The sequence below is a fragment of the Trichechus manatus genome, unplaced genomic scaffold, assembly GCF_000243295.1.
Source record: "Trichechus manatus latirostris isolate Lorelei unplaced genomic scaffold, TriManLat1.0 scaffold00030, whole genome shotgun sequence".
Taxonomy (NCBI): Eukaryota; Metazoa; Chordata; class Mammalia; order Sirenia; family Trichechidae; genus Trichechus; species Trichechus manatus.
The window spans coordinates 17,617,120-17,638,457 of NW_004443966.1; the positions used below are offsets into that span (position 1 = coordinate 17,617,120).

Consider the following 21,338-nt stretch of genomic DNA (forward strand, 5'->3'; position numbering starts at 1 on the left):
CCCCAGTCTCCCAAGAATTTCTTAATAAGTTATAAACAGTACAAATCATAAAGAAAAAATACACTATATTATATTTTAGAACTTTTGTTCATCAAAAGGCACCATTAAAGAGAGTGAAAAGATAAGCTACAAATTGGGATAACATATTTATAACATACAACTAAAATGGACTAGTACCTAAAATTTACAAAGAATACTTATAAAAGAAGGAAAAAGCGGTAAGAAAAGAAAATGAACAGACATTTCAGGAAGATACATGAATGACCAAGAAGTATGTATAAAGGTATTCAATATCATTAATAAGCAGGTGAATGCAAATTTTAACTACAATAAGACAACAATTCCACTAATAAATTTATGTCCCAGAGATTTAATAACAAGTGAAACAAAAGACTGGTATGAGAATATTTACAGCAGAAGCATTTGTAAAAGCAAAAAAACTGGCACCCACATATCCACTGACAGGAAAATGGATAAACTAACTGTAGTATATTTATGCCATGTAATTTCATACAGTAATGAAAATGAAGAAACTTCATGTAACACGATGGTGGAATCTTAAATGCATATTGTTGAGTGAAAAAAAGTCACAAATGACTATATATTAGCATTTTTATAAAGTCCAGAAACAAGCAAAGCTAAATAATTTATTACTTTAAAAAACATACATCATTATAAAACTACTTTTTTTAAAGCAAGGGAATGATGATCATAAAATTCTGGAGAGTGGTTACCATGGGGAGGGAGAAAGAGGATGATCAGAAAGTAATACGAAGGTGGTTGTGGCAGTATTAGTAATCTTCTTTTTTTGTATTTAGGTGGTAGGTTCATTTTGTTGGTATGCTTCCTAATTTACATGTATGTTTTGTATACTCTAGTATCAAAATGCCACATTAATTTTTAAAAGAAATGGACACCAACAACAACCAAAAAATCTATGTGTGGTTACACAAATATGTATATAGCCATATATGTGTGTAGGTATGAATATGTGGGTACATATGTGGGCAGAGAGATGAATCTATAGCCATATATACATACCGGTATGTGTGTGCATATATCATATAATAAACCACACAGGGGACACAGTTACTGATACTTCTTAGACATAACCAAACACCTCATGAGATTGGTTTTCTGGGTCTGAAGGCTTAAGACCATAGTCCCATGAGACAACTCAGTTAACCAGCATATAACATAGTTCATAAAGTGTATGTTCTACTTCCCAATGTGGTGAGAAGCGTCTGGGGTCTTAAAAGCTTAGGAAAAGCCATCTAAGAAACAACTATTGGTCTCTACTCATCTGGAACAAGAGAGAAGGAAGGAAATCAAAGGTTCAGAGAAGAAAGTAGTCTACATGACTAATAGTCTACACGAATCATGGCCTCATCTACCCTGATACCAGAAGAACTAGATAGTGCCTGGCTACAACTACCGACCATTATGAGCAGGACCACCATAGATGGATCCTGATACAATGGGGGAAAAATGTGGAAAAGAACTCAAATTCTTAAAAGTCCAGGCTTGCTAAACTGGTTGAGACTAGAGGGCTCCCCAAGACCACTGCCCTGAAATACTCTTTAAACTTAAACCAAAATGATCCCTTGAGGTCACCTTTTAACTAAGTAACAGATTGGCTCATAAAATAAAGAATATTACCCGTGAGTAATGAGCTCCTTTAAAAAAAATCATCTATATGAGACCAAATGGTCAAAAATTAAAGTGAAGACAAGAAGGCAAGGGGGCAGAGAGATTAGAGTACTGTCAATGGTACAACCAGAAAGGAATGAATGTGAATGATGACACATTGTGAAAAATGTAACCAATACTACTGAATAATTTGTGTAGAAATCGTTAAATGGGAACATAATTTGCTGTGTGAACTTTCACGCTAAAAACAAAAAAAATTACTTAAAAAAAAAAAGAAAACGAGTAAGAGTTTTCCTTTAAACATGTACACTGGACACTTCTCATGGACCATTTCAAATCCTCTCAGTCTTACCTTATTCTAGCCATTACTGCTGCAAACTGTGCTGTGACTAGTTCCACAGACACTTGGTCCAGTTTCAAACAGATGCTACTGAAACTACCTAATTTCATACTGAGACAGTTGCCCTCTTGTTTGCTGTAGACATCTGCTCAGCACTCACACATGTATAACCTTGTGGGGCAGGCAACTTTGGAGCAATGAATAAACCCTTCCTTTTTTCTTTTCTAAGGCAAAAAGATGGTCCTGAGACACAAACCATAAGACTTCTCAATTGGTCTTAAAGGATCGAGCAGCCAGTGTCTAACTCAATAATTTATTCTCATATGGGTTCTCCATCCTTCCCTCTTTCATTCCCGCATCCCTCATTTCTGTGATCACATTCTTAAGCAAGCTACAATCTTAAATAAACTACTTGGCCTCTGCTTAAGGGAAACCTGTAAGCTTCCGTGACACATTGAACTCAGTTGTTTATCTCAGTTCCCAGTTGAAAAATCACGAACATGATAAGTAAAAAAGTCATGAATTCATAAGAACAAGGAGTGGGAAAGAAGACTATGCAGGGAGCAGAGGGCAATAAAAAGTGGACAGAAAAGTAGTAAAGATTTAGTAGACCAGAGAAGGTTTACATATATAAGAACTGGAGAAAAGGGAGCGAGGGTGTAGGGGGAGGGCGTACGTGTGTACATGTGATTGTGAATATTTGTGCTTACCAGTGTGTGTATGCAGAAGCAGCAGGCAAGAGGGACTAAAATAACAAGGTGTATGTAGATTCTCATTGGAGAAGTCAGAAAAGGCTCAGGAATTATAGACATCAGGGTGCTGCTGAATGGGGCCAAAAACAGGAGAACTGGTTGAAAGTCTTCAAAAGGAGCTAGACCTTCTCCCTCACCCTGTATAGCCAAGCACCGTTCCCTTCTTTACTCCTGTAGAAGATGGGAAATTTACTTCATAGGGAAGTTGGAACCATAGCTTCTCAGAAGAACTCAGGGACATCAGGCATATCTAAAAGAAGCAGTCAGGTACCACATTAAAAATAGGAGGAATCAAGTGGAAGTATGGATATGGAAGTGGAAGTATAAATATGGAACTGAGAAGACTAGCTACATGACCATAAGATTTATAACCTCTAAGCAAGAAATTAAGGGTTTGGGATATACTGACTAGCCCAAAAGAAATAGTCTACAGATACAGATGTTTAGAAGTCACAAACTAAATGGAGAAGTTCCTAACCAATTACAAAATATATCTCTAGTCCAGGTCCTACTGGAGTGTATCTGTGTATCCAATGATATCTTTCTCCTTGGATGTCTCTCTTGAACTTCAAACTAACATGTCCAAGCTGAAACTTTTACTCCCCCTCAATTGTTTCTCCTCTTACATATTAAAGGTCAGTTCAGCAGCCGCTAGAGTACATTTACCATTTTGTCTTCATGAAATGTATACACAGGCTCTGTACATTTTCTCAAATCATATTTTAATACAAAGACATTTGTTTCTATATATAACCTCTAACCAAAAATTAACTGCTCTCTCAAATTTAACAAAAGTTTTATCTGTCGCTTGAAGAATATATGCACTGGCTAAAAACAAGCGTACTACTTGTTTTTCCTTGTTTTTATATAGACTGTATCAATTCTTAGTCCTGGCTCACTACCAAATTGCACACTCCACTCTTTCATTCACTCAAAACTTTTATTTTTAGGCTAAGTAGCTCTACTTTTATAGAATTCTTCACTTACAGCATTAATCCTGCCAGTTGACTGAAAAAGGGGTTATTTTTATAAAGAAAAAAAGCTTTTTATCATTTCTCAAGAGTCAATAACTATGAAGATACTAACTGACTATTTGCAAAACATCTTTCTCATATAACACTTGTTTCACAGGCATTCGTAAATAGGCGAGAAAGTCACTGTTAAATGCATAACACCAAAGATCTTCTGTGCATTTACATAAAAGTGATTAACTACATTCTTATAAGATACAGGTGATATAACTCTGGAAGTAAAAACAAAATAGTCCTTACACTTTAAAAACTACTGTTAGATTAACTTGATTGAACCTAAGATATTTCCTGAGGTTCACTGTGCTTGTATGACTCTTTAGAACCAGTTATGAAAATTCCATTGCAAAGTCCAAAAGCCTCCACTTAGTAGATATAGCTTAAACCAATGATTTCATGGCTGATCTGATTTTATAGGTACTTATTATTCAGTCGGAGACCTTGGATGGAGCAATTGGTTAAACACATGGCTACTAACTGAAAGGTTGTTAGTTTGAATCTACCTAGAGGTACCTCAGAAAAAAGGCAGTTCAAATCCAGCCAGAGATGCCTCAAAAGAAAGTCCTCCAATCTACTTCTGAAAGATCACAGCCATGAAAACTCTATGAGTAAAGTTCTACTATGAAACACATGGGCTGCCTTGAGTTGGAATCAACATGACGGCACCTGATTTGGCTTTTGGTGTTACTATCATCTCCCTCTTCCCACCCACTTTCTCTAAAATATGTCTAAAATAAATTCACCAATGCAATAAACACAATTCTGAAGAACATCTTGTTAAGACTGCTAGCTGGCCTTTTCCTAATAACATTACAGGCAGTCACTGATTTATGGTGTATTCAAGTTAACAACAAACTGCACTTACGATCGTATTTTTTTGTTTGTTTTGTACATCTTTTGTTCTGCTGTACATAGGGTCACTATGAGTCGGAACCAAATGAATGGCAGCTAACAACAACAATCGCAATACGTACTATACAATGCTGCAGCACATAATTTGCTGATGTTATCATTCTCAGATGTTCACCAGCAGATGTTCAATTTTATGATTTACTATTCAAACACTGCCTTATACCAGGCTACAGCCTAGTCTACAGTCAAGTCGGTCTCAGTGTTGTGAGTCATAATGGACAGAAAGTTGGGCAATGTTCGACTCTACTGACATATGACAACTGAACTGCACATGTGCACTATACCCAGTATGACTCCAACTTCATTGTTATGACACTGATGTTGACTTCATTGTAGACCAGGCCTATCGCGTGATCTTATTCAGCGTTTTGTACCATAAGAAGCATCAGTTGTTAATATGAAATGAGGTATTTGACTTATGTCAGAACTGTCTTACAAAGGAATCACTGGAACAGAACCCCATTGTAAGTAAAGGACTATCTGTACTTCAACTCTACATATCTTTACTGTTCATAAAGAAAAAGAAAAAAGCAGATTTCATGAAGTTCCCTGTGCAGTGGGTTCTCATAAATAAGCCTATATGAATATCTTTACAAAATTAGTTTCCTTCCGTGGGTGTCTAAATTCAGTTAACTGCCTGAGCTCAGGTCAAAACAATCAATCTTACACCCATGTATCAGAGTACCCCAACTGATGTAATGAGATAACTGATTCCTCTCATTCCTCAGGGCAGTTGGGTAAGGCATGCAGTAGATAGAGATCCAAGCCAATCAACTACTACCACAATCAGTTTCTTCAGTTTATCCAAAGGTACCATACAAACTTCATTTTTTATGTATGTCCTATGTGACAAGAGATTGGAAAACACTGCAGTGAAGAAAAAACCAGAAGCCTCTTAATATATCAATAACTTCATGTATCCAAAATTGAAAGTACAAAGAAAGAAACACAAATTAGGAATTAGGAGATTTGTAACCATTAAACTGCTTTGTAGAATGGGGAAGTTACAATTTCTTTCTTTATCCAAATCAAGAAAATGAGTTCCTGAAGTTAGGGATCTCTAATGAACAGGGTGAGAATACTGCCAGTAGACAGAATTGACACAAGTCACTGGATTTATGATCTAATTTGTTCTTAGGTAAAATTTAACATGCAAATATGGTACTGGATTTCATCATTAGCCAAGTAAAAGTGTTGAGGGAACAAAGGTCGTACATGGTAATAAAAATAGGAAATAGTTCGATTTGCTGGCATGTAAGGGGAATAAAGTCAGTTGAGGCTGAATGTTTGGGCTGTGACACTTCTTAAATGTCAGGCGAGTGAACATAGACTTCTTTTAAGTAAGCAATAAAGAGTTATAAAAAGGTTATTGAGCCAATAATTGACAATATATATTAGAAAGACATTAATTCAAATGGAAAGAAACTATCAATAAAGTTATATGTTCACTTTTGGTACAGGCCACCCTTACTAACTACCGTGTAGGACACTGAGCAGGTCAATTGTCTTCATGTGTATAATGTAGACAGCAGACTCTAGAAACTAAACAATGGTCTCTTGCGCATATAAAGTACAATCTTTATATAACAGTATGTGTAAAGAATGAGGAAATTTTATCTACAAACTCAAAAAATTATTTATATTTGTTCCTTTCAAATTCCCTTTAAGACTTCTTCATTGAAGATGGTAAAGGGTAAGCTTTGGTTACTAGAGTCACCAAGAAAAGGTCTGATGTAAATTGAATCACTCAATTATTGTGTACTAATAAGATTTCTTCACTGAAAGAAGCAGAATAGCGCTGAAATTTTGCAAACAACATAAAATGCAAGAAGACTCTCAGAAATTAAAACACATGAACTCATTTTAAATTATTTTGAGAAAGCTTTTTAAAATAGAATAGCCATATTACCAGAGGCCATCTTGAACAATTCAGGCTTACTAGTTTTGTCAACTCTAAGCTAATTAACTTGTTATTTCATCATTTCTAAAGAGTTTTAAAAAATTAAAAACTTAAAGCAAAAAACAAATTAAGATTTTCTTATAATTTTTAAAGACATAAAAATATTAATAAGAATTCTAGTCATCTGTTCTATACTTCCTTAAAAACAGAAACCAAACATACTTACTGTTGGTTTTTTTCATTTAGAGTATTCATGCCCTGGAGATCAGACAGAGGTGTTCTGGGATTTTTCCGGGTTATACCTAGCATATCAAAAGCAGAAATTTTCAAATCAGTGCTAAGAAAAACTAAACATAAAACAATTATTCTTAAGACAAGTGAAATAAATGTACTTCAATAGCAAATATCTGCTAAACATGTCAGAAATGTATAAATAATAATACAAACCCATTTCCATGACTGTCACTCAGAAATCTTGCTTGGCTAGCACTGAACTGAATTACAGGACCTAATAATATCTTTTATTTCTTTTCTTATTTAAACACTAACATTAGGAATACAAGGGTAATTGTGCTGAAGATCTAGAAGCACACAAATTCTTATTTACACAATAAAAATTTTTCAAATCTGACTCCTTTGCATCATTTTTTAGCAACCGATATATTGCTAACATGGCCTATGAAGTTTAAAGATCGATCAATAGTACAGATGAAGACACTAAGAATCAAAAAAGACAAGTTGATAAGGAAATTTAAGCTCTATAAGCATAAGGCTATTAATTTTCATAACACACACACACACGAACCATTAACACAGGTAAAACACATTTGAAAGGGAGAAATAAGATTATCTCTATTTGCAGATGACATGATCTTGTACATAGAAGATCCTAAGGAATCCACAAAAAAACTATTAGAACTAAAAGACAAGTTCAGGAAAATTACAGAATACAAAATCAGTATTAAAATTTTTTTTATTTCTATACACTAGCAATGAACAATCTGAACATAAAATTAAGAAAACAAGTCCATTCATAACAGCATCAAAAATAATATAACACTTAGGAGTAAATTTAACAAAAGTGAAAGACTTCTACACTGAAAACTACAAAACAAAATTAAAAAGAATTAAAGAAGATCTAAGTTAGTGGAATGGTACCTCATGATAATGGATTGGAAAACTTCTAAAATGGCAATACTCCCCAACTGATCTACAGATCAATGCAAATGTTATTAAAATCCCAGTTGCCTTTTTTTTTAAAAGAAATAAACAAGTTGATAACCAAAATAACCAAATAACCAAGAATAACAAAAATAATTTTGAAAAAGAAGAACAAAGGTAGTTTCAAAATTTATTACAAAGACATAGTACTTGAGACACTATGGTGCTGGCATAAGGATAGAAAAATAGATCAATGGAAAAGAATTGAGAGTCCAGAAATAAACCCTTACATTTATATAAACTGATTTTCAACAATTGTGCTAAGACAGTTCACTGGGGAAATTAAGTATTCAACAAATGTTGCTGGGTCAACTGGATATCCATATGCAAAAGAATTAAGTTGAACTCCTGACACCATAAACACAGACCTAAATGTAAGAGGTAAAATTATAAAACTCTTAGAAGAAAACATAGGAGTAAATTTTCTAGACAATGGATTATGCAAGGGTTTCTTAGATATGACACCAAAAGTGCAAGCAACCAAAGAAAAAACAGATAAATTGGATTCCATCAAAATTAAAATGTTTGCTCTTCAAAGGACAAGAAAGTGAAAAGACAACTCACAGGATGGTAGAAAACATTTTCAAATCATATATCTGATAAGGACCTTGTATCCAGAATATATAAAGAACTCTTACAAATCAAGAATAAAAAGGCAAATAACCCAAATGAAAAACGGGCAAAGGATCTGAACAGATATAGCTTCAAAGATAACATATACAAAATGGCCAATAAGCACATGAAACGATACCCTCCATCATTAGTCATCAGAGAAATGCAAATCAAAACTACAATGAGATACTTCACACCCACTAGGATGTCTATAGTAAAGAAGACAGACAAAAATAAGTGTGGGTGAGGATGCAGAGAAACTGAAACCCTCATACGTTGCTGGCAGGATTGCAAACTGATGCAGCCACTTTGGAAAACAGTGGGTCCATTCACAAAAGAAACTAACAAAAACTGTCCCTGATGAGAAACAGACATTGGACTTACTAGACGAGCACTTTAAATATTAAATATGCTGTAAGAACTAAAAGAAATCTTTGAAAAAGAGCTAAAACAAATCAAGAGCACAAGGTATAAACAAATAGAGAAAATCAAAAAGAGACAGAAATTATAAAAAGGAGCCAATCAAATTCTGGAGCTGAAAAATACAATAACTGAAATGAAAAATTCACTAGAAGTTTCCAATAGAAGATTTAAGCAGGCAGAAAAAAGAAAAAATTTGATCACAGGTGAATTGAAATTGGAGCCCTGGTGGCACAATGGTTAAGAGCAGAAGTTCAAATCCATCAGCCTGTCCTTGGAAACCCTATAGAGCAGTTCTACTCCATCCTATATGGTCGCCGTGAGTCAGAATCAACTTGACAGCAACCGGTTTGGTTTTCTCGGTTTGAACTGAAATTATCCCATCTGAGAAGCAGATAAAAAAAGGAATGAAAAATGAACATGATCTCAGAGACCTGTGAGACATCATCAGGCATACCAAAATACACGTAATGGGAGTCACAGAAGGAAAAGAGGGAAAGGAGAAGACAGAATATTTGAAGAAACAATGGCAGAAAATTTCCCATATTTGATGAAAAACATTAATCTGTACGTTCAAGAATGTCAGCAAACTCCAAGCAGGACAAACTCAAAGAGATCCATGCTGACAAAAATCATAACCAAGTTGTCAAACATCAAAGACGATCTTGACAGCACCAAAATAGAAATGCCTCATCTGTGCAAGGGTAGTCCAATAGAAGAAAATCAAACAATGTAATACACCACAGTAACAGAATGAAGAAAAGAACCACATGACCATCTCAATTGAAGCAGAAAAGGCATTTAACAAAATCTAACACTTTTTCATAGTAAAAACATTAAGCAAACCTAGAAGTGAATTTCTTCAACATGATTAAGGGTATTTATTAAAAATCCACAACTAACATCATATTCAATGGTGAAAAACTGAAAGCTTTTCCCCTAAGGTCAAGAACAAGACAAGCAGGCCCGCTTTCACTATTGCTATTCAACAAGGTACTAGAATTTCTAGTCAGAGCAATTAGGCAAGAAAAAGAAATAAAAGGTAGACAAATTGAAAAGGAAGAAGTAAAACTATCTCTCTTTGCAGATGACATGATCTTATATACAGAAAATACCAAAGAATGCACAAAACCTAATTCAACAAAGTTGTAGAGTACAAAATTAATACACAGAAAATCAGCTGTGTTTCTATACATCAGCAATGACCAATCTAAAAAGGAAATTAAGAAAATAATTCCATTTACAATAGCATCCAAAAGAATAAAACACCTAGGAATACATAAACAAAAAGGTGAAAGAATTCCATACTGAAAATTATAAAATATGGCTGAAAGAATGTAAAGAAGACCTAAATACAAAAAAAGACATTCCATGTTCATGACTGGAACGCTTAATATTGTTAAGATGGCAAATCAATCCAAAGTACTACAGATTCAATGCAATTACTATCAATATTGCAATGGCCTTTTATGTAGACACAGAAAAGCTGACTCTAAAATTTGTACGAAATTATAAGGGACTGCAAATTGCCAAAACAATATTTAAAATGACAAGTTAGAGGACTCACACTTTCCCATTTCAAAACTTACTACAGGGGTTGAGCCAACATGGTGCTATAGACAGAAGCATCACACCATCCCTCCACAGCAAAGACCGAAAAAGCTAAAACAGAGACAAACGTCAATCATGGAACTGTAAGCATCAAATGAAGAGATAAAGAACTCAGCCAAGCACTGAATGGAATAAGAAACTAACAGAGAACAGAGAGTGAGGACAGATACAAGTGGAGGTCCCCTACCAGCTAACACAGCACAGATTCACCATCTTGGAATCCTGTTGGAGACTGGATGACAGACAGTATGGGAAAGCATCTTCACAGACCTCCCAACAGGAGACAGGGCACTCGGTAACCAGCAATATAAGTTCTCCCACCCCCCACACCCTTCTTCCCCCTCGCTCAGACTCCTCTGCTTCCCGCCAGCCGCTGTCTCTTGGCCAGGAGGCACCAGCTTCAGCCCCATGCCGCTTGGATTCTCCCCGCCCACACTGTCCGGCTCCCTGAGTGCCATTTGTTTGTTGCTAGTGTTACTTTTCTCCGCTTCTTTTGGTTTCTTCCGTGCCTCTCACCACCTCCCTCTCCTTTCTCTTGAACACCTAGCTCCATATGCCATCTTTGCATCTTCTTGAAAGGCTGTGAAGCATTGTTCGACTGGGGAACTGCTTCCCCGGGGCCTGCGCCGCCACATTAGTGGGATCCCCGGGGCTTTTTTGTTTTTGGTTTCGGTTTATTTTGTTTTGTTTTGTTCTGTATTGTTTTGCTTGTTTCCCTTTTCTTTTCACAGCTTGGGAGCCCCTTCTAGCCAGGCTGCACTGCGCTACTTGGGAGCCACTTCCCCGGTCTGCGCAGCCACGCCGGTGGGATCCCTGGGGGCATTACTTTTTTCTCCTTTTTCCTTTTCGTCTTTCTTCATTTCTCAGCTTCTTGTGTCTCTATACTATCTTTTCCTATCTCCAGAATACCTCGTGATGTGTGACATCTCTACTCCTTCTGGCCAGGCTGTACTTCGCAGCCTGGGAGTCACTTCCCCAGTCTTCTCAGCCACACCAGTGGGATCCCCTGAGGACTTTTCTTTTCTTTTTTTCTTATTTTTATTTATTTATTTTTCTTTTTCCCTTTTCGTTTTTCTCCATTTCTCAGTCTCTCATCTCTCCACTCCAACAGCAAGCTCCCTTAGCACTCTTTTGTTTGTTTCTTTTTGGCTCCTGTTTCTTTCTGCTCTCTCTCCTCTTTTCTCTCTCCTCTTTCCCATACCCATCTTAGATCCACACATCACAATCTCCCTCCTCCTCCCTGCCTACCTGCTCTGTGCACTGAACATCACACCTCCGAGAAGCACAGGCACGGCCTACCAGAACCTACCCTGCACTGATTTCCTAGCCTGCCCTGTCAACCCTAGTACATGCTACAAACAACCCATCCCAGCCCCTCCCCTTCAGCTGGACCTGCCCTGCTGCACCACACAGAGCAACTGGCCCTGCCCTTTGGAGAAGGAGGTGAAAAGTATCTTGCCCACAGACAAGCAAACAACAAAGATCGCACAGCCCACCCACTCAGACATAACCAAAGAAAACAAAAAAGCAGGACAAAACAAACAAATCTACAATCAATAAATGAACATAACTACTGAATGTCCTGAAGACAGCAGACAATATCAAAATATATTAAAAAAAGGACAGGATGGTTCCAGCAGGCATCCAAAATAAAACAACAGATGACTTTACAGTAGAAGAAAAGCACTAGAACTACCTGATAGGGAAGTGAAATCTCTAATATTCAGAGCTATCCAAGAGTTGAAGCAAAAAGCAGACAAAAATGAGGAAAAAATAGACAAATTCATGGAAAATACAGACCAAAAAATAGAATAATTCAGGAAAATAATACAGGAACAAAATGTTAAAATAAATTCACAACTATAAATCATACAAAAACAACCAGAAATCCAAAAGGTAAACAAGATTTCAGAAATGGACAGTGTCACAGAAGGGCTGAGGAGCAGGTCTGAAATGATGGAAGACCGGAAGAGCTAAATTGAAGACAAACACTTGGATACAACTCTGAGGAAAAATCAGAAAAAAGAACGAACAAAAATGGAAGAAATCCTGAGAATTATGTGGGATACAATCAAAAGCAAAAATCTGCGAGTGATCGGAGTTCCAGAACAAGGAGAGAAAACGGAAAATGTATAGAGGATCATTGAAGAATTGCTGACAGAAAACTTCCCTAATATCATGAAAGATGAAAAGCTGACCATCCAAGAAGCTCAACGAACCCCATATAGGACAGACCCCAAAAGGAAATCACCAAGGCATACCATAATCACACTTGCTAAAACCAAAGACAAAGAAAGAATCCTGAGAGCAGCTCAAGAAAAACGAAAAGTCACATGCAGAGGAGAAACAATAAGACTAAACTCTGATTATTCAGGAGAAACTATGCGGGCAAGAAGGCAATGGGATGACATATACAAAACCCTGACAGAAAAAAATTGCTAACCAAGAATAATATATCCTGCAAAACTCTCGTTCAAATATGATAGTGAAATCAGGACATTTCTAGACAAATACAAATTAAGGCACTATGTAAAAACCAAACCAAACTTATAAGAATTATTAAACAGAGTCCTTCGGTCTGAGAACAAACAATATCAGACCACAGTCTGACTCTAGGATGCAAGATCATACCAGCCAGATATCAACACAGGAAATGAACTCTCAAGGACTATCCAAAACCAAAAGAATTACAACAGGGAACAATAAAGGTTAATCTGTAAATGACAACAACGTCAAAACAATAAAAGAGGGAATAAACGGTGTAGGTATAGAACTATTAATGGAGAGGAAGACAAGGTGATACCAAGTAATAATAGACTGGTTCAAACCTAGGAAGATAAGGGTAAATTTCAAGGTAAACAAAAAGAAAGTTAACAAACGTAATCATCAAAATAAAGAAGAAAAACATAAAGTCTCAGTAAAAATAAAATCTACAAAAACAAAAGAAGTGAAAACAAAATCCACAAACAAAAGGAATTCATCACAGGAGAGTAAGAGGAACAAAGAAAACATCAGCACCACAAAAAAAAGCACTACAAAATGACAGCAATAAACTCACACCTATCAATAATTACACTGAATGTAAATGGCCTAAATTCACCCATAAAGACACAGAGAGTGACAGAATGGATTAAAAAAACACAGGATCCATCAATATACTTTCTACAAGAGACACACCTTAGAAACAAAAATGTAAATTTATTAAAAATCAAAGGATGGAAAAAATATATATCATGTGAACAGCTAACAAAATAGAGCAGAAGTGGCAATACTAACATCAGATAAAATAGACTTTAAAACAAAATCCACCAAAAAAGACAAAGAAGGGCACTATATCACGATTGGGGAAATACAAATCAAACACACAATGAGATACCACTTCACACACTCGAGGATAGATGTAATTTTTTAAAAAAGAAAAGGAAAATAACAAGCATTGGCAAAAATGTGGAGAAAGTGGAACTCTCATACACTGCTGATGGGAATATAAAATGGTACAACCACTTTGGAAAACAGTCTAGCAATTCATCAAAAAGTTAAAAAGAGGAATTCAGGAGTGGCTTAGCTTGGTGGTTCTGATCCAGGTTCTCGCATGAAGTTTTATTCAAGTTGTCAGCCAGGGCTGAATGGCTAGAATGAAGCTGAAGGATATGCTTCTAAGCTCACTCATATGACTGATGAAAAAAATTAATCTCCACATTCAAGAATGTCATCAGACTCCAAGCAGGACAAACTCAAAGAGACTCACATCTACAAAAATCATAATCAATTTGTCAAACGTCAAAGACAAAGGGAGAATCTTGACAGCACCAAAAGAGAAATGTCTCATTCATACAAAGTTCCTAACTGACTATTGGTCAGAGGCTTCAGTGGGACTCTCAATAGGGCTGATCACATATGGTAGCTTCCTTCTCCCAGAGACAGTGATGAGAGAGAAAGTGTGCACATGTGTAAACAAGGGAGTACCTAAAATAGAAAAATCAGTCTTGTATAACTTCATCTTAGAAGTGACACTGTATCACTTCTGCCATGTGCTACAAGCCACACAGATCAACTATGGCAAAATGCAGGAGGGAACTACACAATATTGAGAACACCAGAAGGTGGAAGTAACTAGGAGACATTTAGGAGGGTGGCTATCACAGATGTACTATGAATGGAATTTATAAATTTCATTTTCCAAATATTCATGGCTAGAATATTACATTTTACTTTTGTATTATTTACCTGGTATCTTGTGAGATTGTTAAATTCACTTTTTAGATCTAGGAGCATTTTTCAGACACCTTAAGATTTTCTATATATACGATCATGATGTATACTTCTTTCTTCTCAACCTATATACTTTTTCTTTTTATCACCTTATTGCACTGCCTATGATCTTTAGTACAATGTTGAATATAAATGGTGATAGCAGATACCCTTCCTTGCCTTGTTCTCAAAGTTAGGGAAAAAGCATTCAGTCTTTCACCATTAAGTATGCAGTTAGCTATAAGATTTTCATAAAATTGAGGAAGTTGCCTTCTATTACTAGGCTACAAAAGTTTTAAATAGGAATAGATGTTGAACTATGACAAACTCTTTTTCTCCATCTACTGAAATGACTATATGGTTTTTCTTTTTTAGATGGTTAATGCAGTGAGTTATACTGACTGACTTTCAAATGCCAAACCAACTCATAAACTCCACTTAGCCTCCACGTATTTTCCTTTTATATACTGCTGGATTCGGTTTGCTCTTATTTTGTTAAGGATTTTTACATCCCTACTTGTGAAGTATGTTGATCTGTACTTTTCCAGTAATGTAACTGTCTGGCTTTGGTATCAGAATAATACTGACCACATGATATGAGCTGGGTAGTGTTCCTTGCTCTTCTATCTCCTGAAAGATTGGGTAAAACTAGTGTAACTCTTTTCTTAAATAAAATTCACCAGTGAAGCTATTTGGGCTTCAACTTTTGATTTTGTAGGATTTTACTTAATAATTCATTATCTTTATCACTGATAATAAATCTATTCACGTTTTCTATTTTTCTTCGGTCAATCTTGATAACTTATTAACATTCAAGGAATTTTTCAATTTCATCTATGTTGTTTAATTTAGTGAGATAAATATTCACAATATTCCCTCATCCTTTTAAGGTCTGTAGCATATATAACTGTGTCCATTCTTTCATTCCTGATATTAGTTTCTGTGTCTTATCTCTTTTTTCTTGACTAGAATGGTTAAAACTGTGCTGTCCAATACAACAGCCACTAGCCATATGTGGCTATTAATTTATTAAATAAAAATAAAACTTCAGTTTCACTCATGCTAGCCATATTTCAGATGTTTTAACAGCCACATATAGCTAAAGGCTTCCGTACTGGACAGTAGAGTTGAATAACATTAATATTTTCATCATCACAAAAAGTTCTATTGGACTGTGCTGGGCTAGTAGTTATCGATTTCACTGTTCTTTTAAAAAAGCCAACTTCTCGTTTCCTTCATTTTTTCTATTATTAGTCTGCTTTCTATTTCACTAATTTCAGTCTTCCTTTTATTTTGGGTCTAATATGCTCTTCTTTTTCTACTTTATTAAAGTGAAAGATCATTGAATCTTGCCCTTACCTTGCTCTAAAATAAGGATTTAAAGCTATAAATTTTCTTCTAAGCAAACTTCTTTACGCTGCATTCCACAAGCTGTAATACATTGTGTTTCCATTATAATTCAGCTCAGAATACTTTCAGGTTGACCTTATGAATTCTACTCTGACCAATGAGTTATTTATATGTGGTTCCCCCCTCCCCAAGTGTTTGAGGATTTTCCAGATATCTTTCTGTCACTGATTTCTATTTGGTCATACAACAAACCTGAAGTTTTCAATCATTTGTATAACCATACTGATGCCTCAGGGACATTAAGGTAGGCACTGTCAGTAAGAGAGGGTAGTTAGGTGGAGCCAATCCACAACCCATCTCTGGCAACTGTTGATCCTTCAACTTGTTGATAAAAATCATATTCTCAATCACCCCTGGACTGGATCAAAGTCCAGAAGTATGGGTTCAAACTGAAGTAGATTCTTCCATTCTACCTTCTCTCTCTTTCTCCTGCCATATTATTCTTTTTCCTTTTCAAGGCTCCCAATCTTTCTGAAAAGTTGCTGCAGCTCATGTTCCCAGGAACCCCAAATTCTCTCCTCTCTTTTATTTTTCTCTCTGCCAAATCTTACAGAAGAACCAGTGTGGAGAGAACATGGGAGCTCCAGAAATGAAAAGGAGGAAAGAAGAGCTAAAATCTTTTATGTCTTCATCTCAAAGGTCACACATGTCACTTCCACCACACTCCATTTGTTAGAAGAGAGTGACACACTTAAGGGGAGAGGAATTAAGCTCTGCCTTTTGAAGAGAGGAGTATCTGAGAATTTGTAGACATATTTTTAACCACCAAAACGGTGTCATAATTTTTGCCTTAATAGTCATATATCTTTTAAGGGAAATTAAGAGAAGGAAATAAAATATGTATAGTCATTTATATTTTTCTACATATTTATTATTTCTGGTTTCTTCATTTCTTCATGTAATACAGGGATCAGCAAACTACAGCCCAAGGACCAAACCAAATCTGCTGCCCATTTTTGTATGGCCTGTGAGCTAAGGATGGTCTTTACTTTTTAAATGGTTGGGGGAAAAAAACAAAAGGAAAATAATTTTTTGACATGTGAAAATTATATAAAATTTAAATTATAGTGCCCACAAATAAAGTGTTATTGGAACGCAGTCATGATCATTTGATGACGTACTGCCCATGGTTCCTTTGACACTAAAACAGCAGAACTGAGCAGTTTCAACAGAGTCCAAGAGGCCCGCGAAGCCTAAAATATTTACTGTCTCATCCTTTGCAGAAAATGTTTGTCAATCTCTGCTGTAGATTCATTTTACCACCTGGTGTTATTTCTCTTCAGCCTGAAGAATTTCCATTACTATTTCTTATAGTACATGTATGGTGACAATTACTCTCTGATTCTGTTTATCTGAAAATATCTTCCATTTTCATTATTTAAAAATTTTATGCTGTTGTTGAGAATATACACAGCAAAACATACACCAATTCAACAGTTTCTACATGTACAATTCAGCAACATTGATTACATTCCAGTTGTGCAACCATTCTTACTCTCCTTTTCTGAGTTATTCCTCCTCATTACATAAACTCACTGCCCCCTCTAAGGTTTCTATCTAATCTTTCGAGTTGCTGTAGTCAACTTCATCCCATACAGAGAGTTCTTAAAAGAGAATAATACTCAAGACAGACATTTTTTACTAGTTAAGCTACTGTTTGGTTTTAAGATGACTTCAGGATACACTTTTGGTTTAAGGTTTAAAGATTATCTTAGAGCAATAGTTTCAAGGGACATCGAGCCTCCACAGCTCCAGAAAGTGTGGAGTCTGTGAGAACGTGGAATTCTGATTTGCATTTTCTCCCTTTTGATCAGCATTCTTCTATAGAATATTTGATCAAAATGTTCAATAATGGTAGCACCATCCAGTTCTGCTGGTCTTATGGCAAACGGGACAGTTATTCACGGAGGCAATTTGCCAAACATCCCATTTCCTCTATTTATTGCTGACCTTAAGGAGCCCTGGTGGCGTAGTGATTAAAGTGCTTGGCTGTTATCCAAAAGGTCAGCAATTTGAAACCACCTGCCGCTCTACAGGAGAAAGTTGTGGCAGTCTGCTTCCGTAAAGATTATAGACTTGGAAACCCTATGGGGCAGTTCTACTCTGTCCTATAGGGTCACTGTGAGTCAGAATTGACTCCACGGCAAGGGGTACTACCGACTCTCCTTCTTCCTCTATTGCTCAAGATGAATAGTGAACAACTGTTGTGCCTTGGACGGTTCACTTGCAAGTTTTGAAGACCCCAGGAACTATGCAATGAACTAAGAGGTAGAAAAGAAGCACTAAACACATATTAGGCCAATTAACTGGGATGTCCCATGAAACTGTGACTCTATCACCTTCATTTTTGAAATATTCTTTTGCTAACCTAAAAACAGACTTTGTGGATAACACATGACAGCAAAACTGGATTTTGTTACACTCTTCTTAAGATTGTTGATCTTTCTTCTAACAGACAGTTAACTTGTCTGGACTAAAACTGCAAATACAGAAATTTTGGGTGAATGTTAGTTTTTTTTATTTGCAATTTAAAAATGATTTTGGGGTATCTTTTGGCCTCCATTGTTTTTAACAAGAAGTCAGCTGTTAATCATCACTGTTCTCTTGTATTTAATATACCATATTTTTTTCTGGCTTTTTCCAAGATTTCCTCTTTATCTTTGGCATTTAGTAGTTTGACTATATTAAGACTAGGTATGGTTTTCTTTTGTACTCATCGTGCTTAAAGTTCAGTGATTTTCTCGGATCTGAAGCTAATATTTTTTATTCAAATTTGGGAAATTTTCAGCCACAATATTTCTTCAAGTATTTTTATCTGCCCCTTTATCTCTCCTCTCCTGGGACTCCAATTAAGTCAATAACACTTCAGCTTTTTCCCATTCGAGCTGTGCACTGCGTAGAAAATGTACTCAGTCAAAAAAGCAGTTAACTTGCCAATCTCACCTATTACAATTGTGTCTTTCAAGAGTTATCTCCTACTTGGTTTCCATTGTTTTGACAGAACCCGTGGAGCCTACCCTGCATACAGTTTGGAAGTTTATATTTTAGAAATCAACAACAAATGTGGACAGAGTTTATACTCTGATTTTGGGTTTTAGCCATTTGGCAGCTCTTAGTTGCAGGATTTTCCTCCCAAATTTCCAGCTGATCTGCTAGCCTCTGACTTAGCTCTTTGACACCTCAATCAAGTGGGGTTGTGGTTTTCTGTCTCTGGAGCTATAGGAGTTGGGGAACACAAAAAGCCACAAACACACAATTACTTACTTTCGAGAATAAACTTTCCTCTGTTTTTTTCCTGCTTTTAGTCTTTTTTCCAGTGCTTTCAAATAGTTGGTTATTTTTATATTTTTTTCAGGTTTTATCATTGTTACCTGTGGGAGGGTTCATTTCCCTCACCAATTCACTTCACCATTACTTGAAGTTGGTAGCCCCCAGGTGTTTTAAAAACAATCTCTCACACTTCAAGTTATAATTCTAAATATTATAAAATTTGTATTATTGCTAGTACTAAAACTGAAAATGGAATACACTATATAAAATAAATGGAAAAGCTCCAAGTTACACAAATACGGCAATTTACATGTGAACACACATAAATACACAATTTCCTCATGCAGCCTATGCTGAAATTGGTACCCTCTGGGTTGTCAGGTTGAAAGTTATCATGAAATGCAACAAAGCAAATAAACCACTCACAACTATTTAAGAGTTAAAAAGAATTAATTTAAGCTCAAAAAAAGATTTGGAGACTTTTTAATAACGTCCCATGGATTAAAAGATTTAAAAATTAAGATGGATAATCAGAATGAGGACTTGTATACCTTTTAGAAACAATAGCAATAATTAAGCATAAATTTTTCAGGATTTCTTTAAAGTGAAATACTTACCGTTGTTCTTTCTAAAATGAGAAAATAATATTTTTAATAATATTTTTCAAAATAGATTAAACTTTTTTTATACCAAGTAAAAAAAAACTAACAGGACTGGAAGAAAGAACCTACAACATTGCTTTTAAAAATTCCATTTATATTCTCCTTTCACTGACAATTGGGTATTCAAATCTCATAAAATTTCAACCATAAACTGTGAAATTAGAAAACTAAATTTGGGGCAATTTACAAAACTCAGAGTAGATTTTGGAAGTAATTTAGGTCCATCCTGCAAAATTGCTGAGTTAGGCTTTGAGTATTATGAAGAACCCCTTTATTCTCACTGTAGCAGCAGCCCAACAACTATAATCTCATAATAAGCAGAAGAACCAATTTTCATGCAGAATGAATATAATAAATAAGGAGGAGGAAATGGAGACCAGGAGTATCTTTTTACACCAACTTTATTTAAAAGAAAAAGAACATTCACTATAATTCTGCCATTCTATCTTAAGCTACAACATAATGGTGACTTGGCTCTAAACCAGACCAAGGAAACTCTAATGGGGGACTGCAATCAAACTAAATAGATTTACCAATGATACACAAATGCAACATTGCTGATGTTGAAATGTAAGCATAAAAATCAGCTGAACTTAGAAAGCGGCATGATGAAACTTTGAGGATGCTGAACATGTTATCTGAATAGTGGTGATGGTTTCACATATGCCAAAACTTATCAAACTGTACACTCTACACAGTTTATTTTACTTCAATTAGACTTAAACGACGTTTTAAAAATAGCAGGATGAAAAGTATTCATTTTTACCCAGCACTGTTACTGGGAAGATAAAAAAGGGAATCAATTCAGAGACTGTAATCAAGTATAATTAATAAGTCAAGGATCACAGGCAAATAGAATAAAAGAGGTATATCAGCATTTTCAAGAGAAAGAAGTAAAATTTCAATGGAAGTAGCCTGAAACTGGTCATAAGAATTATGCAGGTCATGTTGCCTATGCAATCTATGTCCCACCCTGGTGTAGAACATCCTGGTTTCCATTTCCAAATGGACATGTGATGACATAGAGTTTATCAGGATTTGCAGCCTTACTGTACTTCTCTTCCTTGCACCTCTGCAGAATCTCTAAGCTCCTCTGGTGGACTGGGTGTTGTAGAAAGCTAAAACTATCCATACTTTTCAAAATTGCACATGGCGCAGTATCATCATGTCCTTAGGAAGCAAAAGAAAAACAAAAAATAGAGAAAAGAAAAAGACATTATATAAGCCCAAACCAATAGAGGAAAATGGAAAGTAAAATGCTGCCAACTATCTTAAGAGTATATAAAAATGTATCAAATA

General features: G+C 35.7%; 1 protein-coding gene across 10 annotated transcripts in view; it reads right to left on the reverse strand.

Moving 5' to 3' along the window:
* Window positions 1-21,338, reverse strand: part of MYO9A (myosin IXA) — a 247,183-nt gene that overhangs the window by 103,555 nt on the left and 122,290 nt on the right. For 9 of the 10 annotated variants that reach the window (XM_023729773.1, XM_023729771.1, XM_023729777.1 and 6 more), the window contains 2 exons: window positions 21,090-21,209; window positions 6,809-6,884 (listed from right to left, as the gene is read on the reverse strand). In XM_023729773.1, the coding sequence (XP_023585541.1) occupies window positions 6,809-6,884; window positions 21,090-21,209 (196 nt within the window). The remainder of the gene's footprint in view (window positions 1-6,808; window positions 6,885-21,089; window positions 21,210-21,338) is intronic. The other variant, XM_023729778.1, reaches the window with a different exon arrangement.